The 26,479-nt window shown below is 38.7% G+C and overlaps 1 protein-coding gene across 7 annotated transcripts in view; it reads left to right on the top strand.

Moving 5' to 3' along the window:
- The window catches only part of IARS2 (isoleucyl-tRNA synthetase 2, mitochondrial), an 88,535-nt gene that overhangs the window by 20,204 nt on the left and 41,852 nt on the right, over positions 1-26,479 (top strand). For all 7 annotated transcript variants that reach the window (XR_012158230.1, XR_012158229.1, XR_012158228.1 and 4 more), the window contains exons 13-18: positions 8,434-8,536; positions 9,265-9,358; positions 19,620-19,728; positions 22,856-22,958; positions 24,683-24,808; positions 25,308-25,439. Coding sequence is in view for 3 of the 7 variants with exons in the window: in XM_073338852.1 (XP_073194953.1) it covers positions 8,434-8,536; positions 9,265-9,358; positions 19,620-19,728; positions 22,856-22,958; positions 24,683-24,808; positions 25,308-25,439 (667 nt within the window). In the remaining 4 variants the exon portion in view is untranslated. The remainder of the gene's footprint in view (positions 1-8,433; positions 8,537-9,264; positions 9,359-19,619; positions 19,729-22,855; positions 22,959-24,682; positions 24,809-25,307; positions 25,440-26,479) is intronic.

Here is a 26,479-nt window from a genome sequence, read left to right as displayed (position 1 = left end):
ATTGTACTCACATAGAAATGTATAGATTGTAGAGTGATGAGTAATTATTTGAGAAAAGTTTTTTCACTGGCACTTTGATATATTTATGTATAGAGAGAATTTCACCTTCGTTTTTAAAATATGCATGCAGTACGTGTACTATAACTGCAAAAATAATAGGGAGAACACTTATTATTCATGAGAATCTTGGGGAGAGGTCAGAGGAGTGGCTTTTAAAATCTTTCATGGGGGCAGAAGTTGCATTCTTGGAATCTTAGATATTATATGCAACCGCTTTTTAAAAATACTTTATTGTATGATATTTAAATTCTCCCAGAGTTTTTGTTACAGAGATTGAATTAGATGTAAATAATTTCAAATTGCTGAATCTTTACAATTAGTTGATTTCAGACTACCATAAAAACCTGAGAATACTGGTTAATGATTAGTAAACCTGTCAATATTTGACTACTTTTATTTCATATAATTAATTGCATAATGTAACCAGGAGTATCTGACAAATTATCTGATGCTATTATATTGTAGAAGAGAAAGTTATCTGTTAATTCACATCAGCTTCAGGGGAATTTGCACTCTAAAATAAACTCCTACTGATGTTCGTAAATTAACCATATGGGGCTTTATTTTGTATAACATTAAGCTTGATAAAGGCATAGTCCAACCCATGATGTCTCAGTGGACGTATTCATGGAGACAGTAGAGAAAACCATTACGAAGTGGGGTTGGCGAAACCTTTGTGGTAGGTTCATTTTCTAACGCCATTCACACACACACACACAAGGAAGATTGATTGCACGGTTGCATTTTCTTCTGGAGGTCTACAGGGAACAACAAGTAAACAAAATTCTTTATTACAGATAACACAATTTGCCATTCCATATATGTGTCTGAGTTTTCCTCTCATTTTCTTACCTTTTTACTTATGGCTACCAAGTAGAAATTTGGGAGAATATTTTTGCCACTAATTCTGTTGAGGCTGTCTGTCTGGCAAAGTATTCTGGAGCAAACACTGTTCATTCGGAAAAGAGGTAGGTAGGAGGGAGCTTACTGCAAGTGTAATACAGCATTCTCTGTCATTCTTCTGTACAGTCACTACTTCCTATATGCTTTAAAAATCAGATGCAGACTAGAAGTCTTTCTGTTCTAAACCTTTTTTTGAGAAGCTTAAGTTAGGAATTAATATTTTTTTAGTTAGAAGAAGGCATCATTAGTATTTTGTAACAGTTATTTAATTCCTATTGATTGGGTTAAACAGATCTATTATTCATCTGCCATTTTTCATAGAACTTGTCCCTCCTGGGGGTTGCAAAACCCAATGCTTGTTGACAAAGTAGAGTTTTGACCTACTTAGTGGCTCTCATTTGATGGACTACTCAGGTTTTTTCCCTCCACAAATTACTATTATAATCCATCAGTCTATACAAGGCATACAATGTGGACATGGCACAGAAATAGCATTGATCTTAGTGGATGATCTTGGAGCAATGAACAGCAGTCAGACTTCCCTGTCAGTATTTCTAGTTCTATAGAAAATCTTCCAGCACTGCTCATGAGGCAGCTGATTTGACTGTAGGGACTGATAGGAGTAAGCAGAGATCCGAGGTTATGTTCACTCTTTCTAGAGCAATGGCCGGAGGGTTTTCACGTGCAATGACTCTTCTTTGGAGGGCTCATTCTGCTATGTTGTCAAGCTCTCTTGTTCAGTGTTCACATGAAGTCTGTAGGATAGATTAGCTGCAGTGTCAATATGTTGATGACACTTATCTCTACATCACCTTCTTTTCTTCAAGCTTGGACAGAGAAATATCCCTACTCACCCAGTATATGACAGAGATTGCGACCTTCATGTTGGATCGGATTGAATCTGGAACATGAAAATGATGCTAGGTGGCAGGGAACCCTTAATTGAAGGTCCTTACAATCTTCCTACAGAATTTTTCCAGGTAGCTTGAAATTGTGGAGTTACCTGGCTCATCTCTGCTTATGGGCATTCAAGTAACAGTGTTGGTGATTTTGTAGAATATTATAGATGGTGACAACCATCTTGAATTTCACTTGGGGACTGGATTTGTTGCCAGTGCAGAATACTGAGTACGGGTGTAACATATTTCTTATATGCAGAAGGCAGACATCTTAATTCTTATCCAGGTGGCTTCTATGGTTAGGCCTAAATAGGATCACCATGGCTAGTTGTGTATCTAAGATGAATGAGTTGTGTATCTAAGACCTCAGAGACTGTGTATGCTCTGTTGCAGTCTCTGCATTCAGTAAACATGCTCAAAAGCTATATCACCAAGAGCAGTGTTTGTGATAGGTCCCTAGCTCTGGAACTAGCTTCTGCTAGAAATCTGTCAAACTGGGCCCAAACAAACAATATATGTTTTATTACAGCTAAATGTAAATGTATACATCTGGGAACAAAAAATGTAAACTATACTTACAGAATGGTGAACTCTGCCTTGGGAAGCAGTGACTCTGAAAAAGACTTGGGAGTTGTGGTGGATAATCAGCTGAACACAATCTCCAAGTGTGATGCTGTGACCAAAAGAGCTAATGGGATCCTGGGATGCATAAACAGGAGAATCTCCACTAGGAGTAGAGAGGTTATTTTACCTCTGTATCTGGCACTGGTGTGACCACTGCTAGAATACCGTGTTCAGTTCTGGTGCTCAGAATTCAAGAAGCATGTTGATAAATTGGAGAGGATACAGAGAAGAGCCATGAGAATGATTAAATGATTAGATCAAATGCCTTGTAGTGATATATGCAAGGAGCTCAATCTGTTTAGCTTAACAAAGAGAAGGTCAAGGGTGACTTGATTACAGTCCATAAGTATCTACATAGGGAACAAATATTTACTAATAGGCTCTTCTGTGTAGCAGAGAAAGGCATAACAATTCAATAGCTGGAAGTTGAAGCTAGACAAATTCAGACTGGTGTACATTTTTAATAGAGCAATTAACCATTGGAATAATTCACCAAGTGTCGTGGTAGATTCGCCATCACTGACAACTTCTAAATCAAGAATGGCTGTTTTTCTAAGAGCTGTGCTCTTAGGAATTATTTGGGGGAAGTCCTGTGGCCTGTTATACAGGAGATCACAATGGTCCCTTCTGGCTTTAGAATCTATGAATAAGTGTTTGAGGCTGCTAACCTTTTGCAGGAGATGCAGGATGCGTTCCAGAAATAGGCCAATTGCAAATAATAGAAATCACCTTCAACTCCACTGCGAGAACATCTTAAGACTCTACGTCAGTCTGCTCTTTATTGAGGAAAGGTTGTTACATTTGTGTGCTAAATGTTGCAAAAGTATGATCACTTAAACGTTGTAATGGATGTTTTAAAAATGTATGGACTAATTTTATCCGTGATGCTAGTCTGTTGAAGTGCTGTTAGCCATGTTGGAGTTGCATAAGGGATGAGTTTGGCCCATTAGCTAACGCTGTATCAATTCTCTAGACTAGAAACAATTTGGCTGGCTTCTTTGGGGTTATTATTTATCCATACCAGCTAAGGACCCCTTAATCAAAGCCTGTGAAACTTTTCCAACTTGATGCCAGAGCCATTAGTCAAGACTGATTAGTATTTCTATTCTGTGATTTACTTCAAGAACAATTCCACTTGACATGAACTGGAGTTTACCTTGTTATAAGTATACTGTAGGGACATTAGCAAGGTCAAAACTGAGTTATTTTCTTCGGATTTATGCACATCCCAGAAATCTGAGGGAGGCCACCTTGAATGCTAGTAGTTCAGTTTTGGTTTGAATTTTTGATTTGCCATGTTTTACATACAGAGAGACCATAACATGTCAAATTCTTGAGTGTCGTAAGCCATTGCTACGAAGATACAACTCCTGTTTAAAAAGCAATAGCAGTTTTGCCAATGACTTCGTGTACAGGGCTTGGGCCCATAATCAGCAGAAATTTAGATTTCATCAGAGCAGAGCTCTTGAAATATCCTTTTTTAAGTAAATGAAGATGACTCGCCTGTAATCAAAGATCTTCATGAGGGCCTCTGCACATTCATGCTCTTGAGAGGCACTGGTGGTGTAGCTTGGATTCATGGAACCTTCTGGTTGCCACACCCACACTGTCCCATCTCCTCAGCTATGAGAGGAGACATGGCACACCAAGCACCTTAGTTCTTTCCACTGCCTCTTTGGGTTCAAATTTGTAACTCTGAGGAAGAGGGAAAGATGAGCAGGAAGGGCAGAGGTCATTCTGAAGAACTCTGGTTACAAGTGAGTAACCTTCATTTCTTTTTTTAAGTGACTTCTTCACATTCTCACTCTTGGGAGCAGCATTCCTGCCTCTGGTCAGTGGGACAAGGAGGCCTACTTAAGTAATTGTAATGCTCCGCTGCCAAATTGTGCGTCTGATTTAGTTGCCAGATTTGAGGAATGTTTTGGGAAGTATGAATCAAGGTCCAAGTGGCAGCTCTACAGTTTTCTATTATGCAAATGCTTCGAAGGCAGGCTGTAAAAGCAGTCTTCACTCTAACAGTGTGTGCTTTAAGCCCTTCTGGAACAGGAACTGTTTATAACAGTCTTTAATAGAGTCTGACTCACTTAAAAAGGTATTGGGATGTGATTGCCTGAGCTTTAGTCTTTTCCGCATAAGAGACTAACAGTCTTAGAGATTTTCTGTATTCCTTAGACCTATTTAAGTAAATCTAGCATTCAAAGTGTGTTGCTAAGCTTCCCTAAGGAGAGAGGCCTAATGAGAGATACTGCCACAAAAGTACTAGCGAGAGGACCCATGTAACCACAGGTTCTCTAACTGGAGGGGAAACACACTAAGCCCTTCCAAGAATATTTCCTTTTTACTGTGGCTTATACTGTCTTTTGTTCAGCTGAGCTATAATGTGTTGAGGTGGCTGCAAGATGTACTGTAGGGTGACCAGATGTCCCAATTTTGTAGGGGCAGTCCTGGTTTTGGGTGCTTTTTCTATATACAGACTCCAACGAGAGACTGCTGAATTGGAATTAATTTGCAAACTGGACGCAATAAACTTAGTCTTGAATAAAGACTGGGAGTGGATGTGTCATTACACAAAGTAAAACTATTTCCCCATGTTTATTTCCCACCCCCCACCTCTACCCCCCCCACACACACACACACTGTTCCTCACACGTTCTTGTCAACTGCTGGAAATGGCCCACCTTGATCATCACTACAAAAAGTGTTTTGTTTTTTCCCCCTCCCCCTCTCCTGCTGGTAATAGCTCACCTTACCTGATCACTCTTGTTACAGTGTATATGGTAACACTCATTGTTTCATGTTCTCTGTGTGTATAAAATTGCCCCACTGTATTTTCCACTGCATGCATCCAATGAAGTGAGCTGTAGCTCACGAAAGCTTATGCTCAAATAAATTTGTTAGTCTCTAAGGTGCCACAAGTACTCCTTTTCTTTTTGCAGATACAGAATAACACGGCCGCTACTCTGAAAACTATCTGCTGTGTCATTAGCCCTAGAATTGGACGGAGGGACACACAGACTCCTTGTCATAGTTGAAGTAGTTCCAAGCACCAGTGTTCTTCAGACATTGTCTGAATAAGCTTGACGTGGTCTTGTTTGGTTTTTTGGAGAACAGGAATTTGTGTGTGTGCGGGGGGGGGGAGGAGGGGAGGAGAGGAGGGAATGCACAGAGGAGACCTACCTTTCCTAACGTAGAAGAATCCAGTCCAATATTGACTAGTTGTCTACTTCTGTTCTAGACCAAAACTTCTGATGTTTGGAATGGTCTTGTGTCCATGCAGGCACTGTGCTGTATTGATTGATTGATCTGTGGTGCATTGCCCTCTGGGTATATAGCAGGGTTCCTCACATTGCTTCTCACTGAACTTCAAGTCAGTGCAAGAAATGCCATTTCCTCCAGTGTTATGGGTGGTGGTAATAATTGGCAAGTATTTAGAGCATTTTATCTTAAGTCGTCTTACAAAATATCTTCACAATGTACCCTTCTTGGGATGCATTTTCACATGGATTAGTTTCCTAAAATTTCTTACTGTTGTAACTTGACCAGCTCCACTAACTTAGAAAGGGCGCCAGGCAGCTGCTGGTGTGTTAAACTGGGCTCAGAGGTCTTCACAACTGTGACTGTTGTTGCCTGGAGGGGCCACACTGAGATTGCACAATCAGGGCAAGCTGCAAAGAATGGTGCAGACAATCCGCAAAACTGGTGGTTATTCTAATAATTAGATTCACCAAGCCAGCAACAAAACAGCTTTTATAATACCTTACTGGTTACCCCGAAGCCAAAACCACAGTTTCCTTAAAGCAACCCAGCCTTGGGCTGCCACCCAGACAGCCAAGTCAAAGATGATGAGGATTACTGAAAGTCTTGTTCATCATATATAAAGTTCTACCAATCATAAAGGATCAGACACATTATCCACCAGGACAATGAATATTTCAGATTTTACCCAAATAAACGCTTACAGCCAATTCTTATTAACTAAACTAAGATTTATTAAAAAAGAAAAGAGAGTGAGTATTGGTTAAAAGATCAGTATACATACAGATATTAATAAAGTTCTTAAGTCAGTTTCATAGTACAGAGGGTGAGTTGCAAAAAGTTCATTTCAGAATCTGTTGATCAGGTATAGTCCAAAATAGGCAGTCCGTGTAGAGAGTTTGTTCAGATTCTTCCATGACAATTATTAGTGTAATCCAGACTGGAGCTGGAGACCTCAGTCTTGTGACTCAAGCTTCCTGTGACCAAGCTTAAGCAGATCTGAGATACAGGATTGGGGCCCTAGAGTTCTTTTGTAGATTTCTGGCAGGCTATTGGGAGCCTCTTGACAGCAGGTGTTCCTTGTGTGAAGAATAGTGGCCTTGAAGTAAAACTTCCTATTTCCTGTGTATACACAGGTAATTAGGTGCGTTCATCAGCGAAGGTAACTAAGGAGTTCATAGACCGTTTACTACAAACTTCAATAAGAACTATAGATGATATAATTACGCCCAACTTAATGTTAACATCCCCTTTTGATCTCTGAATCAATAGAATTTGTGACGGACAGGAACTGTTGGGTTACATTGTTAACCTCTAACAAGATATAGGTGTAAACAGACCAATACAATCACTGTCTTCTTCCAGTTCTCTAACAATACAGGTTTACATTTCAAAGCTCTAGTCTATCTAATATGGCTTTGTTAGCTATTTTTAAGGGATGGCCCTAATTACCATTTATACGCTTTTTCTAATATGTCTTTAAAGGTTTAATTTGGGTCATTTAGCCTGCTAGTTGCTTAACCCTTTCTGACCCAGCATTACAACAACACACAAGTTGAAGTGCTGGCATTTGCCAGTGTCTTGGCTACACACAAGTACTCACAGTTGCTAACTGTGGACAGTTTTAGGAAAAAAACCTAGCGTGGACAAGGCCAAAGTGTGTAGAAAATTAAGAAAATGAAACAAAGAGGTAAAGTGACTCTCCCAGGGCCACAAAAAGTCAGTGGGGAAATTGGCAGTAGAACTTGGGAGTTCCAGGCTCCCATTTAGTTGTGTGCTCAGGCTGCTAGAGATTACCTGACTTGTTGCAGGAAAAATGTGAAGCTTGAAAATCTGGCTCCACTGATGTCAACTACAAAACTCCCATTAACTTCAGTAGAATTTCACAGAAAGCGTTAAACTTGATTTGGTAGGCAAAAAATAGAAGAAGAAAATCTTTATTAAAATGCCAGCAGAAGCATGACATTGCTGCTGTATGTGTGAAATCATTCCATAGGCTGAAATGACTTTGTGGTTTATTAAAATAAATTGTACATGTTAGTGTTGTTTTAGAAATTAGATACAAAACAGGATTGTGTGGGGGAAGGATGGGGTCTTTTTAATTCCTAGCCTGTGAGCAAAAGATGTTGGATTATTTAAAACAATATGAGTGTAAAAGATTTTTCCTTTTTAGAACATTCCTCTTTGTAAACGAATTATTATTCAAAGTGAGATCAGCTAATTCAGTAGGGAAAAAAATCAAGATTAATGCAATAGCATAGTGGGAAGGAGTGGGGGAGGGAAGAGCTCAAATAGTCCTGATCTGATGCACTAACCACAATCTCAGTGAGTCTGCAGTTCATAATTCTTCAAGAATCTATAAAGGTAGAATACAACACATTTTTCGTGCAGAGGTTCTCTATCACATACATCCTTCAGGCGACCTCATAAGAAAGAGAACCTCACTCATGGACCCACCTCGCTTCCCAGCCCACCAATCCTTCACTGCACATTTCTCAAAATACTGCATCATGTGTATCACTTGAAAAGGCCCTGCAGTTACTGGTGGTTCATGGCCCAGGCTTGAAAACTGCTGCTTTAGTTGGTTTGGTTTGTATCTCAATACACATCATTACTTTGGGTCTCAGGTACTTTAAGGAATGTAAAGTAGCTCCTTGATTGAACTGTGCTAATTTGTTTCCTTCTTACACAGCGAAATCATAGAGAATATTATTCAAATAGTGGAGCAGCAAGGAAGTGATGCATGGTGGACTCTTCCTGTTGAGCAGCTTCTCCCAAGAAAGGTTGCAGCAAAGGTAACTGTCTGATTGTAAATGTAGGGGGTGGAAATTGGTGTGTGGCGGGGAGGGAGAGGGGGACAACCTAGATCTCTCATAACACCGAAAGTGCAATATAGCTAATGCTATTAATTTCATATTGAAGGCACTTGAGGGCTACAGTGATGGGCAGCAATATTAAACCCTCAGATATTTCTGTGATCCTTAAGATTTTTTTATGTCAAATGAGAACACATCCAGGTTGTGTATTGTACTGTGCTATATCTCAGTGTTGTACGTCAGATTGGTGCCAGAAATTTAGGATGCATTTCTACTGGGCACTCTCAGCAGGTAACTGAGGGCACAGTTAATGCACAGTTGGGCTCAAAATGTTTCTGTTGGATAGGTCTAGTTTTTCTGATGTTTGTATTTAGTACTTGCTACTGTTTGTATTGCTTTCATGGCTGAATTCTTCAGCCACTGTGCACATATAAAGTATGTGTCCAGTATGCAGTTCATGTTGGCTTCTGACTTTTGGGGGGGGGAGTTAGGATCATTAGTCTTCTGAAAAGTAACTATCATATCTAATTTTGTAAATAACTACTTGCAAAGTGTGCATGCTTCCTGACATCTTCTGCAAAACTGGTGGACCAAAACCAAATTCTGCTGTGGTTATTTCTACTTTGGGGACACTCACCTTCTTCCAGTTAAAGGTACAGGATTTTCTATTTACTCTTATTAACGCTATTTAACTGTTACTTTATTAGGTCGGTAGCCATGATGTACTGGATTATGTACAGGGACAGGATGTCCTGGATATCTGGTTTGATAGTGGAACTTCCTGGGCTCATGTTTTGGAAGGTACGGAGTTGGTATATGTTGAATATTCTTTTGAAATGCTTGCTGGGCCAGATGCACTGCTGTCGTGCACAACACTGCTGAAGTCACTGGAGTTGAGTTGGTGTAAGTCAGTGGCAAATTTGGGATGAGTTGATTGTAAAGCTTTTTAAGAACAGGATTTGATGTTTGCAAACTCATTTTCAATATCGTGAAAGTTCATGTTTTTCAGTGAGTTATCCTTGATCATTCTGGCATGTGAAGTACCATACAAATTTTTAAAATAAAAACTAAAGATGCACAGATTTAAAATTTCCTGTTATGAAAGCAGTTCACTGCTAATGTGCAGACCTCAATTTATTTTGAATTAACGCATTTTAAAGTTTGTGCTGATGTGTACTGAGTTTGTCTTTCAGAGTTATATAGAACTAAGACTAGAGTTACCACTGAAAATGTTAATCATAATTACACACTTATAATAATATACATCAATGCAGAAGTTGTCACTTCTGATCATTTTGTGTAGCAAGTGCAATTTCCTGTGCTGTGACTTCGTACTGCGTGTCCTAGTGCAGACACTTACTGTTGAGTAGTTTTTTAATAAAGTTACTTTTTCACATTACAAAAGCTGCAATGTTTAGTGCCTGAGATTCCATGCATGGAATATAATACAATAAAGTTACAATTGAGTTGTACATGTAAGCAACCTCAAGAAAACAAAGGGGCGATATTTTTCAAATTTTAGAAGTACTTGATATATCCAGAGGAGGCTTCAAAGTTAGGTGCCATTTCTGGGTAAGAAGCTGGTGCAGTACATCAGGTTTGTTGAACTTTAAACCAGGAGTATCCAACTGTGTGATAGCAATCTTGTTGAATTGTAAAACATGTTGGCATTAGAGATTTTATTTCCTAGCAATGCAGTAAGGCAATGGTATCCTCAGCAAACAGTATATTTTCTAAAGGACAATTGTATACATTAAAGTTCATATTTTTAAACTAGTTGATTTGTAAAAAGTGACTGTACCAGAGCTATTTACATTCCTAACCCCCTAAAGACATACTTGAATAATGACCATAAATTAAAGGCACAATTGTTACTGCAGTATATTCTATAAAATTATCTACAGGATGCTTTGTTTTGCTGTTTTTATTTTCTTGCATTAATAGTCCTCATAGTAGCATTAGCTGGATCATACCATAATTTATCAAAAGAAATGGGAAGGCTATAGTGACCATGCATATATTGGAACATTACCCCAATAGGGTGGACACTGTGTGCCATCTTTTTCTGCTGTCCCAGACAAAAAACTGTAAGGTTGAGTACATATTGGTAACGTAAGGGTGTATAACTTCCAGGGACATAGCAGTCAGTAAAAGTACCACAATTTAAAAGTCAGGAAGCTCTCTGTAAAGGTAGCTGAACTATCTTAACTCAGCATCATAGAGGAGCTAGCCCTACGTTTGCTCTCTTCTGGGTGCAGTATAGAAATGTACCCCACAGACTGTTGATTTAGTCTGTTCCATGCATTCATGTTGCTGAGACTAAATGTGGTGTGCTGTCACCTCACTATCATTTGGTCTCTTCACACAGGTGCTATAATTTCATGATCTTAATCTGAAGTTTGGGTAGTGTCCAAAATGGGCTGGGAACTTCCAAAACCAGAAGACAAGCTCTGCCTTGAATATCTCGAAAGGTCGGGGGTAGGGATGGGAGTGGGATGGGGGAGGAGCTAGCAGAGGATTTGGCAGAGCAGGGAGGAATTTTTCTGTTGAATAGGTAAATCCAGTAAATTAATGTTAATTTTCTGCTTTCCGTTCTCAAGCTAGAGTTGACCATAAGTGTTCAGAAGGACTTTCTAGTTGTAGTGAACATCACTTCTTAATGTCACTTAATCATACAGCTGTGTGTAAATCAACTACAGTTTTGGTGAAAAAATTCCCCTTTTTCTACTTACACCCTTTACTCCCTCTAGAGGAAGCAGTTTCTGGTTTGAGCTATCTTTCCACATACAGTGTGGTTGGTAAACTAACTTTTTTTTTTTTTTTTTAAATAAAGCCTAGATCTCCAGCGATTTTCTGACAGTCCTGTTAAAACTGATGTGTTCTAGCACTCCTATTTAAAAATCTTAATAACCTTTTTAAAAATTCATCAGTTAATCTTTGGTTGTGTGCACTGTCATTGAAATGAGTTCAATAAATTGAGTAAATTTCAGTTCTCTTTGTTTGAAAATCAAAATTTCTCATGGTCAGATTGGCATCAATAATGCTTTCTTTGGAGGAGGGCACATGGTTTACATCTCTCTACATGAAAGAAAAATTGTTCTCTTTAACCTCTGAGGATAGGACAAGAAGCAGTGGGCTTAAATTGCAGCAAGGGCAGTTGAGATTGGACATTCAGAAAAAATTCCTAACTGTCAGGGTAGTTAAGCACTGGAATAAATTGCCAAGGGAGGTTGTGGAATCTCCATCTTTGGAGGTTTTTAAGAGCAGGTTAGACAAACACCTGTCAGGGATGTTCTAGATAATACTTAGTCTTGCCTTGAGTGCAGGGGACTGGACGAGAAGTCCTCTAAGGGTCCTTTGCAGTCCTGTGGTTCTATGCGTACTTTCACGTGCACATTCACCCACAGAAGGTACCTCAGATTCCTGGGTAGGACAAGAGCACGACCAATGCAGAATGCTCCAATTTGGACTAGCTACAGTGCCTAGGGTCCTCACGGAGGTCATCTCAGTAGTGACAGCCTGGATGAGATGAAACAAATACATCATCTCTTCATATCTGGACAACTGGCTCCTGATGGGCAGATCCAGCAAGGCGGTCCAGGCAACAACCCTGTTCCTATTGTGTCTGCTGTCTTCCTTGGGAATCTGCATCAACAAAGAAAAGTCCACTTGGACTCCCACAAAGACCATAAACTTTATAGGAGCGGCCCTAGGCACTACCGCAGCAAAGGCCTACCTCCTTACTGAAAGATTCCAAGCCATGAACAACTTGATAAGACAAGTTATCTTCAGACCTTGGGCCACAGTCAAGGTCTGTCTTTCCTTGCTGGGCCACGTGGCCTCATTTACTTACATAAAACCATTTTCCAGGCTCCACCTCTGTTGCTTGCAGGCCTGGCTCTGGTCTATTTATTCACCAGACAGACACAACAGGAATACAAGGCTAACAGTTTCTGCCAGGGTAACAGCTTCTCTTGTTTGTGGGATGAACCCAGAACAAGTGCATGGGAGAGTGCCTTTCCTTACACCCACACCTGATGCGACCATTATCATGTATACATCCCTCATATAATGAGGAACCCACATAGACCGTCACAGTGCACAGAGTATTTTGACTCCTTGGCGGGCCAGGAAACATACAAACTTACTAGAACAAAGAGCACTCTGTCTAGCTCACAATGCATTCCTTCTACTCATTCAGTCCTGCCGATCCCCCTGCTACCTCTGCAGAAAATATGCCACGACAGGGCTAGGGTCATCCTCATTGCATCCAAGTGGCCAAGACCGTTTTGGTTTTTGGATTTCCTGTGAATGTCATCCCATCAGTATCCATCTCTCTCCAAATCTGTTAACTTAGGAGAATGGCAGGATCAGACGTCCCAACCCAGGCCGCCTTCATCTCATGCCCTGGTATTTGGATGGGAGCTTGGCTGCCGGTGGGTGCAGAGCACCCACTAATTTTTCCCGTGAGTGCTCCAGCCCACAGAGTCAGCGCCTATGTATTTCACAGAGGAAAAAGTTTCCCTTTATGTCTACCCAGAATTCACCCCCAAGGTAATTTCAGAGTTTTACTTGAACGAACGTATTCACTTACACGTATTCTTCCCAAAACATTATGCTTCCAGCAAACAAAAGAGATTGCACTTCTTTGACATCAGACAGGCCCAGGCCTTTTATCTGCAAAGAACGAATCCCATTAAGAAATAACTGAGACTGTTTCTCGCTATAACAGAGCGATTGTGTGAACAAGCGTTATCTGCCCAGAGAGTCTCTAAGGGGATCTCTGGATGCATCATTCTCTGTTATCACTTGGCATGTATTCCTCCCCCAGATAGGGTGAGGACCCACTCTGCGAGAACACAGGCAAACTCAACACCATCTCTTTGAAAAGTACCTATACTGGACTTTGTCAGGTAGCCATCCACACCATCACGAAGCATTATGCCCTAGTCCAGGTCTCTTCTGCAAATGCAGCTTTGGGGACAGCTGTATCACAGACATTCATACCAACTGCATCTTCACAACTCCTTCCTGTTTGAATACTGCTTACCCATCACCCATATGTGGAGAATACATACAGGAACCAGCACTTGAAGGCAAATGAAGGTTACTCAGCTGTAAGTGGAAGTTCTTTGAGATGTGTGGGTCCCTGTCTATATTCCACTCTCCTTCCCCACTGCTTCAGATCTTATTTGATTCACGGTAAGAAGAGGAACTGAAGAGGTGTACCTCTGCACCACCTTTTGTACCCTTGGTTCTGGAGCACGAGGAGGAAAAATAGCATGGTTTGTGGACCAAGGGACACTACTTGCTAAAATCTCCCATTTCAGGCACATGGTGCACATGTTTACCCACATGTGGAATACAGATAAGGACCACATAGCTCAAAAAATTTCCAGTTACAGGTGAGCAACCTCCATTTCTCTACTTGCTCCCCATGTGGAGAGGGGGAGGTGGTTTTTGATTTTTTTTTTCTTGGCTAGAAAGTAGCTCAAATTAAAATGAAATATATTTTGAATTCTGAACCCCTCTAATTTAGGGTGTTGTAATTCAGGATCTCTGCCCAGTTGACTTTATTTGGTAGAAAAACTCTACCTTTGCCCCTAACCAGCCAACTTTGAGGCTAACATTTTTTTGTGGATTTTAGTGTGTGGCTAACATAAAGCTTATAATAATGGGAACTCAGTTGCAGCCTTGGTTATGCAGTAGCATACCACCTCTCTATGAAAACAAAAAACAATAGCACGGCTGGTCAAGAATAGGTCATGTAAAAGTCCTCTTGAAGCAAGAAGAAACTTTTAAATCTGCCTTTTAAAACAGTTAATCTCATGGGCCTAATTCAGCAAGGTACTTAAGCATGTCCATAAATTTAAACTTATGAGTAAGTCATTGAAGACCCAAAAAAAAAACCAAAAAACCATGCACATTAGTTATAAGTGTTCTGTACATAAGGGAAGAAAAACAAGTTTAAAAATTTAAAAATACACTACTTTTTTGTTGTATGTGTTATCATTTGAGGCTACAGACTTCTGCGGCAGCTAAACGTTTTGCAAAAAAAAAAGAGAATATTGAATCAGTGGCTTTGTGTAAAGGATGGTTTAATGTATTGCAAGGAACATCTGTCTTTATGGACAAGGCTTTCAGCAGTGGAGAAATTAAACAACTTTATCTTGAATATTATAAAATGCAATGTAAATATTTACATTTATGTGGTTTCCCTTTCAGAAACAGTCACTAACTTCCCATGTTTCTACACAAAGCAATTTTACTGTGAAAGGTAATGCACAGAGATTTTTTTTCCAAGATATTTCTTGAGCAACCTTTTTGTTTTTTAGAAATATCACAGCAAGCAGAGCCTCCTGTAGCCAAATTCATGATGGCATACTGGCTTACAAAAGATAGTGTGCCATATATATGTAAAAGTACCGTTTATTTTTCCTGCAAAAGTTCAGCGACCGCAACAATTCTCACAAAGGTTCTTGCAGTTTGTATTGTCTTGTGATTACTAAAAGATATACATGGCTAAGGTCCTAACAAAGGACAATAAATGCAGGTAAAATTCAAGATCGCTGCAGGGTTTAATATGTGATAATGACCCAAACGTTTCATTCTGTTGCTGTTAGCTCAGTTAATGGAAATGAACCACTGATGCTTCTGCAAACACGTAACAAAAAATGATACAACTGATTACCGAACAATCAGAATTTCTGAGCAACAAAGAATCCCAGTTAAACAGCTAGTTTTGGCAGTGATGGTGGATAGGTTTGGGGTTCCTATTTACACAAGACTTTTCACTGCACTTCTAATATGATTGGATTAGCTGTTTCTGAGCAAATAATGTTGTTCTACCTGGTATGCGCACATTGAGATTTTAAATTCAACATGTATGGGATGTGTGTGATGGTTCTTTGATGAAGTGAGATTCGTCGAGTTTTGAAAAAAATAGGTCTTGCAGCCTTAGGTTTTTAAATGTATTTAAAGAATTGTTCAGTGACTGGAGTCCCTAGCAAACTGTACAGGGAAACTAGCTTTTCAGGGATGGCTCCCCCCCCACTTCCAGTCTTGGCCGTTTGCATCAGACCCATGCAGAGTTTATAAATTGTGCCACTTAAAACCAATAAGTGCTATTTGCTCTGTCTGCCAACCCGAGATTAGTCAAAGGCACCACTCCTTCCCAACGAACAAATTAAAACAGAGTTTCTACACGTACCTGTTCTGGAATTGAGGGATGGGAAGGTGATATTTCATTTACAGCAATCAAAGAATTCATTCTTTCACCCTCAAGAGGCTGTTCTGACCCTCTGCTTTACAGTCACTAAAAATAAAAACCCTCCACAACAGAAATAAGTACTAAACTGCTCACCATATTTATATACGGTAGCTGACCCTCTGCAGTGTGCATTTGGGGGCGGGTGGGGGAGGGAAGATTAACACCTGTAGCAGACAGGTTAAGAGCAGCAGATTCCAAATCAGAGGATCCCTTGATGGAGAGCAACTTACCAGTTGCCTCATTTCTATTTAAGGAGGCTGTTAACTGAAACATCTCAGCTGACAGCTGTAACATGTATTTCAGGGGAGAGAGGCAGTTTCCCATAAAACCCGCTACCAAACTCTTTACTGGATAAATAATAAATATTGTTGTTACAAATAATATACAGCTTGGCATTAAATGGTGGCTTTTGGGCAGGTGCTATAAATAAATTGAAATAAAAATACTTGTAGTTCATTTATTTGTTGTTTATTAGGAAATGGCTTAAAGCTATTTTTTCTCCGTCTGCGGGGTTTTGTTTAAGTCCCCTCCGCATATTTACTACAACCACTTGGGTGGGAACAAGGAAGAGGGTGGCTTGTGCATTCTATTCAGGTTAATTCATGCACGAATTGTAATGGAAATGGCTTTGCTTTGGTACAGTTTGTTCTATGCTGTGTATATCATGCTCATCACCATAGTATCCGAGTACCTTTCTGTCGTGCGTTAAGCATGTGTTTTCCTGAGTGTTTAAATTTCTAAACTACCACATTAGAAGTAACAGACTTGGTTCCAGTTACATCGTAGACATTAGAGTAGGAAAAGATGTATTATCATTTTGTCCATCCCCACTGTTGTTGTGGGACTATAAGGTACAACTAGGTGAGTGTTTTGCCCAATCTAGCTTTATTTGGCTTGAGTAGACTTCACTGGGTATTTTTGTTTGGTTTTTCCCCCACCCCACAATCTCATAGCATAATTTTTTCCCCAACTTCATCCATGTTATTCCCTAGTCATATCCCTTTGAGTTGCGTTGAATAATTAATTTCCAATTTGGGAGTTTCATCTTTCAGATGCTGAACTGGTAGTATTGTGTGTTTCTCAGACGCATGTTTAGGAGGTCATTTAGTTAAGATATAAACATCTAGTTTGACTTAATCTTTCCTCACCATTTAATTCCTATAAATTCAAAACAGAGAAGAGTAACCAAAAAAATCTACATCTTGTAAAAAAATATGCCCCGAATTATGTGATACCTTGGATGCAATTCCACCAATGTCAGATCAGAACTGTTGTCCTCTTGGTTTGGGATGTAATGCTCCTGCAAATGCACTGGAGAACTACATTGCCTTTTTCTGCTGCTGTGTTGTATTACAAGATCTCATTCAGTTTGTTAGCCGTCTGATTGTCTGGTCTCTTTTTTAGTACTCCTGATCAAGCATCTGCATCGGTCATTGAATTAACAGTCCATTTTTATAAATCTAATGTGAGAACATTTTTCGATTTTTCTACTGATGATCATAGCATTGACAAAGGACTTGGCATCTCTTAATATTTTAACTGTAGAAGGGACATGTTCTTGTGTCAAAACTTAGACCATTTACATCGTAAGGTCCTGTTTCCACAAAGACACATGCACAAACATTAAATCACATTTAATCCAAGTGAATAGAGAAAATGGTGTATAGTGATACATCTGCAAAGATAGCTAACCTACTTGCTCATTTTTAATGCTGAGAATTTTTGCCTCTGAAAATAGCATGACTCTTTGCATCTGTGTTTCAGATGAAGCGAATAATTTATTTAAACTTATTGAATTCGGTGGCACTACTTAAGCACATGAGTTTTTGTGGTATCATGGAATAGGGTCTGATGAAGTCAATGGAAAAGGCTCTCATTGACTTCCATAGGCTTTGGATCAAACCCTAACCCCCAGTGCAAGAGAGGAATTTAACTTTCAGCACCATAATTCTTTCTCTATCTCCCTTGTTAATGTTTAACTGAATGAATGTGATTATTTTACAGAATGCCTATCTATGCTTTTTAACTTTTTGTGCTGACCAGAAGATTTAAAATAAAACTTGGCTAATTGTTGTTGGCATTAAAGTATAATGCATTTTAATCTAGAGGCTAAAGTCTATAAGATCAAAGATATAGAATCTCGAAATCCCTACCAAAATGGATCATAAACTGTAATACACTCCTTAATGACCTGTGCCCTATAACTGATTAATTTCAAAAACAACTGAAAATTCTTCAGGACCCTCACATAATTTTGCACATTGCTAAGAAATTTACATGCTGTTCTAATTAAAGTTGACACAAAGTCACTACTACTTTGCTTTTTTCATTACAATTGAGATGAGAACTACCCAATAGATTTAGACAATAGATTATAAATTATTTAATTAATCTGAAATATAGGCTCAGAGTACTGCTATTTCTACAGACACATAATAATCAAGAACTCATAAAAAATGTAAACTATATTTACCAGGGCCCGCGTCCCTGTAGACATACCATTCTATCTGCTTTCTACCAGACAACAAAGACCAACACTAATAGATTAATTTGGATATTTATAGACCATTTGTTTAGGTTCTTCAGTCATCTAGATTTGAGTCCCCTTATTAAAAGAAAATTTCTTTTCTTTACTTGCCCTACATTGCTAGAAAATTTCAATTCTTGCAGTTGACTTGCCAGAGAAAAATACCTTATGTACGGTAAATCAGTAATAGATGCCAAAGTTATTGCTGTTCTTGCGTTAAAACATCCTTTTTCTGGCCTGCTTACTCACTACAATTATTATTGTGCTTATTTTGTCTTTATGCATATTTTGCAGTCTCTTGTTGCAAAGATGAATATTTTTATTGTGCTTTCTAACTAGATATTTGATTTATTTGAAGGAAATAAATAATGTGATAGAAAAACATAACCTCCACCCACACACCTTAGTTAGCAGTGGCTGAATATCCTTGACCTTTGTAATGTTGAACTATTTTTTATTACAGGATGGATCTGAATATCGAAACTTCCATTAAGCTAAACAAATAGATAAAGGCTGTAAACAACAGGGAGAAAGAGAGGAATAGTCTCAGGTGGTTCAAGGGCGAGGATAAAAGGAGCTATTGAATGAAACTGATTAAAAGAAGATTTTGGCTAAAAATCAGGAAAAATTTCCAACTGTGGGATAACCACCAATTCTTACCTCCCTCCCTTTTGAGTACCCGTGTAACTTCACAGACTTTTGGGTTCCCATGACTTGTACGGTTGGCAGCACAATTGCGTACCAAGCTATGAATCAGTTTGTTCGTTGTTTATATTGAAACCTACAGTTTTATCATTAATTAATATTTGTAAAGTGCCTTGAGCTCCTAATATGAAATGCACAGAGTGCAAAATAGGCAATATTATAATAGCCTGTATTTTCATAATTTAGTATTACTTTGTTAGAGGCCTATGTGGGAAAGTAAGCTTGTTTGTTGCCGACAAATTCTTAGAGTTCAGCGATTCTCAGCATTTAATGACCACCTATTTTGTCTGTCAGCTGCTTGAGTAATTGGGGATATTAGACTGTTAACTTGTATTGTTTTCAACAATTCATTGTGTACTTTTTTACAGTAGTAAATAAACAAGTTCTTGGTTCACAGAACAAAAGCATAGTGTTCTATAACCATTTACAGATATGTCTACTACAACACGTTAATATTTTTCTTCCGATTACTTCATTTTACCATGAACCTACCACAAGTATTTAGGAATCTGAGATTTTTTTTTTTTTAAAATCAGTTGACGACATATTTTTGTTTTAAGGTGCAGATCAAAGGGCGGATTTATACTTGGAAGGAAAAGACCAATTGGGAGGCTGGTTTCAGTCCTCTCTCTTAACTAGTGTGGCAACAAGAAAAAAAGCCCCTTATAAGTAAGTGCTTGGTCTGCAACGTGGCCATTTATTGAGCTTTTATATAATGGGAGTATGGTAATTTGAATAGAGAATATGAACAACCCTTTCTCCACAAAAAGGAAAGAAAGCCATTACTGAATCTTCAGGTGACAGCCATACACTTTTTATTGTAAAGGTTTCCTCAAAGGTGTCTATCACAGTACATTTTTATCTTCTGTTGAACTTGTTTTTCCCACTCTGAGTTTAAATGGATGCTTTCCTTCATTGTTCCCACAGCTTTCTGTGTTCATCTATCTCATTCACTCAGGTTATACCTCACTGTGTGTTCAGCTGTCACCAGTTACCCTTGGCATCACCCATTCTTGCCACCCCCTTACACTGCCAAGATCAGTGTCTTACCTTAATATGGGACACATTATGGCAGCTCACACTGACTATAAATTGAACAGCAGGGGGTGATGACTAAGTAGTGTGTCCCTGTGTTTTTGAACTGTGAATTTAACATGAGTGGCAAAGCTGTTAGCTAAGGGTAAAAATTAGGGCCGTTAAACGATTTAAAAAATTGCAATTAATTGCAGTTTTAACTGCACTGTTAAACAATAAGAGAATAGCATTTATTATAAATATTTTTGGATGCTTTCTACATTTTCAAATATGTTGATTTCATTTACAACACAGAATACAAAGTGCACAGTGCTCACTTTGTATTAATTTTTTTATTACAAATATTTAGACTGTAAAAAAAGATAAACAAAAGAAATAGTATTTCACAGTTCACCTCATACATGTACTGTAGTGCCATCTCTATCGTGAAAGTGCAACTTACAAATATCAATTTTTTTACATAACTGCACTCAAAAATAAAAAAATGTAAAACTTCACCTACAAGTCCACTCAGTCCTACTTCTTATTCAGCCAATCGCTAAGACAAACAAGTTTGTTTACATTGACGGGAGATAATCCTGCCCACTTCTTATTTATAATGTCACCTGAAAGTGAGAACAGGCATTTGCATGGCACTGTTGTAGCTGGCATTGCAAGGTATTTACATGCCAGATATTCTAAACATTTGTATGCCCCTTCATGCTTCGACCACCATTGCAGAGGACATGCGTCCATGCTTGATGATGATCTAAAGCAATGTGGACCGACGTGTTCATTTTCATCATCTGAGTTAGATGCCACCAGCAGAAGGTTGATTTTCTTTTATGGTGGTTCGAGTTCTATAGTTTCCACATCAGAGTGTTGCTCTTTTAAGACTTCTGAAAGCATGCTCCACACCTTGTCCTTCTCAGATTATGGAAGGCACTTCAGATTCTTACACCTTGGGTCGAGTGCCATAGCTATCTTTAGAAATCTCACATTTGAACCTCATTTGTGTTTTGTCAGATCTGCAGTGAAAGTGTTCTTAAATCGAACAACGTGCTGAGTCAGCATCCGAGACTGCTATAACATGAAATATATGGTAGAATGCAGGTAAAATCACAGAGCAGGAGACATACAATTCTCCCCCAAGGAGTTCAGTCACAAATTTCATTAAATGTTTTAAATGATTGTCTTCTGCATGGACGCGTGTCCTCTGGAATGGCTGAAGCAGCACACAAATATTCAGCATATCTGGCACGTAAATACCTTGCAACACTGGCTACAAAAGTGCCATGTGAACACCTGTTCTCACTTTCAGGTGACATTGTAAATAAGAAGCAGACAGAATTATCTCCCGTCAATGTAAGCAAACTTGTTTGTCTTAACAACTGGCTGAACAAGAAGTAGGACTGAGTGGACTGAGTAGGCGCTGAAGTTTTACATTGTTGGTTTTGAGTGCAGTTATGTTAAAAAAAAAAAAAAATCAACATTTGTAAGTTGCACTTTCACGATAAAGAGAGTGCACTACAGTACTTGTATGAGGTGAATTGAGAAATACTATTTCTATTTTCTTCTTTTCAGTCCAAATATTTGTAATACAAAGTGAGCACTGTACACTTTGTATTCTGTTGTAATTGAAATCAGTATATTTGACCATATAGAAAAAAATCCAAAAATATTTATGATAAATTGAAATTGGTATTCTATTGTTGTTTAACAGTGCGATTAAAACTGCAATTAATCACGATTAAACTTTTTAATTGAGTTAGTTTTGAGTTAATCACTTCAGTTAATTGAAGTTAATTGCGATTAATTGACAGCCCTAGTAAAAAGTGGTGAAATAACTTAAGCTTTCATTTAAAACAATGTTTTTAGCTCCTCTGGTTGCAAAGAGAACACTGAATAGAGGCAGTAATTTGGGTTATTGAATTGATTGCATTGGGAAATACTCAGTTTATTGAATGTTACTTTTTCAGTAAGGAAGTACGCATAATACTACTTGGATTTTTATAAACAACTTAAATGAGCAAATGCGTATGCACTGAATATAAATGTCTATTTTGGTCATATGGAAAAATGAATGTTATAAAACATATATTGCACATGTGCATGTGTTCCTTTTTATTTATCTGTGTATGTGTGTAGATAGATACAGATAGATATAAAATACGTATCTATAGATATAATCTGGGAAAACTGCCATTGACTTCAGTGAAACCAAGATTTCACCCTTAGTCTGTTAGATTTAGTCCAGTGGTGGGCAACCTGTGGCTCACGGCCGTACACAGCCTGTCAGGGTAATCCGCTGGTGGGCTGCCAGTTTGTTTACATTTGCACAGCTGCCCACAGCTCCCAGTGGCCGTGGTTCGCTGTTCCTGGCCAATGGGAACAGCGGGAAGTGGCGCGGGCTGCAGGGACGTGCTGGCCGCCACTTCCTGCAGCTCCCATTGGCTGGGAACCACTGGGAGCTGCGGGCGGTGGTGCAAATGTAAACAAACTGTCTGGCGGCCCACCAGCGGATTACCCTGACGGGCCACAGGTTGTCCACCACTGATTTAGTGGTTTTGTACAATTAGGAAGACTGTTGGAGATTGTGTTTCTGCTCTTCTATAGAATTAAGTTTCAGTACTCAATAGATTTCATTTTGGATTGAAGATTTTTTTGGTTAGAGTTTACTTCTGGAAAGGCAAGACTGCCACACTAAAAAGATACACATCCTAAGACTTAATTTATTTTTAAGTAATATTGACCTGTTTGGGTTTTGTTTGGTTTTCCTTAGGACTCTAGTAGTTCATGGATTTACTCTTGGTGAAAAAGGAGAGAAGATGTCTAAATCTATTGGCAACGTGGTTGATCCTGACGTAGTAATCAATGGAGGCCAAGTAAGAAACGATACACATTGTGTCATGGCATTTCTAGTTACATTTTTTCGTGACCAAGAATTGCAGTCATGTTGTGTAACATTTCCCTGTGCAACTGCTTTATGGCAGAATATTGGGACAGCTGCTGTATAATAAAGTTGGATATACTGAACTCCGTTGAGCTGAAATTAAAACCTTGAATTGTTTCTCAACTTTGAAGTGTTCAAGATGCAATACATTTAAGATTAATTCTATTGAATATGACTATTCTGTGGTGATAGGGAATGGAGAGGGGCTGTAACAATTATATTGAAGATACAGTTCAGTTCTAAGCTCTTGAGAGATGTTGCTCTAATTTTTATTTTATTTTATTTTTTGAAGAAGCTGAATTGGATGTGTACTGCAGAGAGATGTCTTTGCAGTACAACAGTCATGGCATCATTTGCATACTAATAGGCATGTAGCGTTAGGCCATTGACTGGGCTTCTTGATCTGGAAACTTTTAGTTTCATTCTACATTCAGAGAAGTTATACTGAAAATAAATTCTCTGAAACCGAGTTTTGCTAGTCCTTGCTTTTACTGGTGATCCTTTTTGGGGGTCTCTTTAGAATTATGTGAAACTTTGGCATAGAATAACAGATCCTTGGTAGGCTTTCCTGACATGATTTGATAAACACTTTTCTCTTTTTGTGTCAAAAAATCAAGGGGGAGGGGGGGAATGATCTTCCAACTTCAAAGAGAATGTGGTATAGAGTCTGAAGCTAAAAATGATTTAAAGGCATTCATGTTTATACTGTATCTTCTGTTTTATTAGTTAAAACCATGCCGTTTTTCTAGACATCAAATATATTGGAGTAATCCATACAGCGGGTGGCAGTGGGGAGTTGTTCTTTGAGGTGTGCTCAGGATAGAGCCACAAAGTAATCGTTTTCTAACTAGATATCAAATTGGTTGGGAAGCAAGTGAATTAATGTGGCTTTCTAAATAATGTACTACAGTAAAGCCGCTCTTCAGCTATTTATTAGGTTGTGTGGTGATTGATAGGCACTTCCTTATACTGAAGAAAGGAAATAATTAAAATCACAGTACAGCTGTGACGCTAGCTTTAAGTCTGGGACCCTTTCTCGCTCCATGGGAGACCTGCTGGAGGGGCATGGCTAGCGATGTTTGCGGTGGTGCCATCAGGGGCAGGGGATTCAGCACATAAGCAAGAGGAGAGTTGGAGCCCCATCTCTGTTAAATTAATTTTTAGAAAAACCTTTCTACACTTGTGTACTGGTTCTCTGTTCACCCTGATTGTCAGATGGTATGGGGAGGGAAGAGAAAATTTGTCTCTTTCACTACCCACTCCAAATGCTAAGATTGGGGGGGGGTTAGATGGGGTGGTACACCCCACTCAGTATGATTCCAGAAGGAGGAGGCCTGGATTAGCTGCTGCTGAAGCTAGCTCTGTGCCTCCAATAGATTTTGTAAGGAGAGGTAGAGGGAGGCTGTAACTGCTGTGAGCTTGTATTACAGTACTGCTATATCAACCGATATAGTAAAAACAAAGGATGGGTATCTAAATTCCAGAGTGTACATTTTAGTTTAGAATTATTTGTAGACAGATTTTTTTGGGCACAAATACAAACATGATGATGATGTCCCTGGAATCTTACTGCATTGGTTTTAAAATGTGTTTGCAGTCTCTTAAATTGCAAATAAGCAGCATTGAAAAGAGCTTTGCGTTTTTGTCAATGAACAGGACTACATTAAGGAGCCTCCGTATGGTGCTGATGTCCTTCGCTGGTGGGTGGCAGAATCAAATGTTTTTACTGAGGTGCTGATTGGACCAGCTGTACTTAGTGCTGCAAAAGACGATATAAACAAGGTGAGAAGTGAATATAATGCATTTGATTTTAAGAGAACACATCCTCTTCACCTTTGGTTTTATATTTACAGAGTAGAATCCATTGTGAAACCAAAGATGACCACTGACTTTGAAATTTGTCGCAGTGCATTTGAGCTTTTCTTTTAGCTGAAAATGAAAGGTGTTTTTTCACAAGCACATAATTATTATTGCTCTCTTTTGTGATGTGCTGGTCAAGTAGTAATATATTTTAGGGAAAATAAAAATGTGTTCTTTAGCTTGCCTGCCTTTAGCTACTGTTTTTTGTATATAACCTGTTTATTCACAACTCTTCTGTTCTGATCCTTGTGGTACAGATATTGTATTTTGTAATGATTTGGAGTCATCAATTAGAAAAATGGTTGAGCTTTTAATTTTATTTAAATTTAAATTGACAGAATGGAAATCTCTCGTGTGTCTTGTTTATTCTTCATTCTGATGAAACAGTTTCATTTAACACTTCTGAATGGTTTATTGCTAGCTTCGGAATACGCTACGCTTTATGTTGGGAAACATGGCTGACTTCAATCCTGAAAGTGACTCCATCCCCAGTTCAGAGATGTATGTAATAGACCAGTACATGCTACACTTACTACAGGATTATGCTAAGAAGGTGAGGGTGAATTATGTTAATCTACGGTGTACTTTGTTATACAAGGTGGGTTGTTAGTGATTAATTTAAATTGGGAATATCATGTCTCTGGGGAAAATGCTTCTAAGTGTGTTTGCATTATTTTGAAGAGAAAAATTTAAACAGTGAGCTTTTCTAATAATGGAGCAAAATGAAGATCTACCTTAAATTTGTGATAAGGAAATAACTGTGAAGCATACTGTATATAAAACTGAATGCTTTCCATTATAAATGCCAATTTTTGACGAGAAGAAAACTCACTCTAGACTGCACTTGGCATGCATCTGTATTATACAGTACACCGAGATAGCTCGTAAAAATGTTTTCATTGTATGTATGTAGAAGAGCTTTAATCTTCATGTAGCCATATAGTCTATTTTGAAAAACTAAAGGGTAAATTTGCTCTCTGCCACATGCATGCAACTTCCACTAAAGTCAATGAGAGTAAAGGCTATGTATCTGAGGGCAGAATGGGACCCTTCAGGTGATCACTAATGGGGCCTGCCTCTCTTCTGGGCAACTTATGGCTTTTTGAAAGGTTTAAAATATGAGTCCTAAATGCAATATGAGTCCTAAATGCTCATGTTAAACTTTGCTTTATTTGAACCTACCGTCAGAGGCTTCAAATTGTTCCAATTAGAGGCGGGTATACAGCCACCTCTGATGCTTTTTTTTGGTCAATATATTTGAGTGCAATTGAGAGCACTTTCAGCGTATGTGACCTGTGTAGCTAACATTTCCTCTTGACGCTCCAGATGCTGTGTTTATGTTCAAGATTGGAGTAGTTATCGCAGAATCACTTGGCTTTCAGTCACCTAGGAAATTTGGAGGTTATGAAATGTTCACTTTATAAATATGAATCAAATACAAGTTTTTTTGTTCAAAATCTTGAGACAAATTGGTTAGATGTTTTTTATTTTAATTAGCAAAGATGCTTCGGCAATGTACAAGTGGTGAGAGGGTGGACATACCTTCGCAGAGCTGGTTAGATGAACCAGGCTGAATTTCAGCAAGTTCAGGAC

Source organism: Lepidochelys kempii, chromosome 3, assembly GCF_965140265.1.
Source record: "Lepidochelys kempii isolate rLepKem1 chromosome 3, rLepKem1.hap2, whole genome shotgun sequence".
Classification (NCBI taxonomy): Eukaryota; Metazoa; Chordata; order Testudines; family Cheloniidae; genus Lepidochelys; species Lepidochelys kempii.
This window is presented reverse-complemented; position numbering and strand designations above follow the sequence as displayed.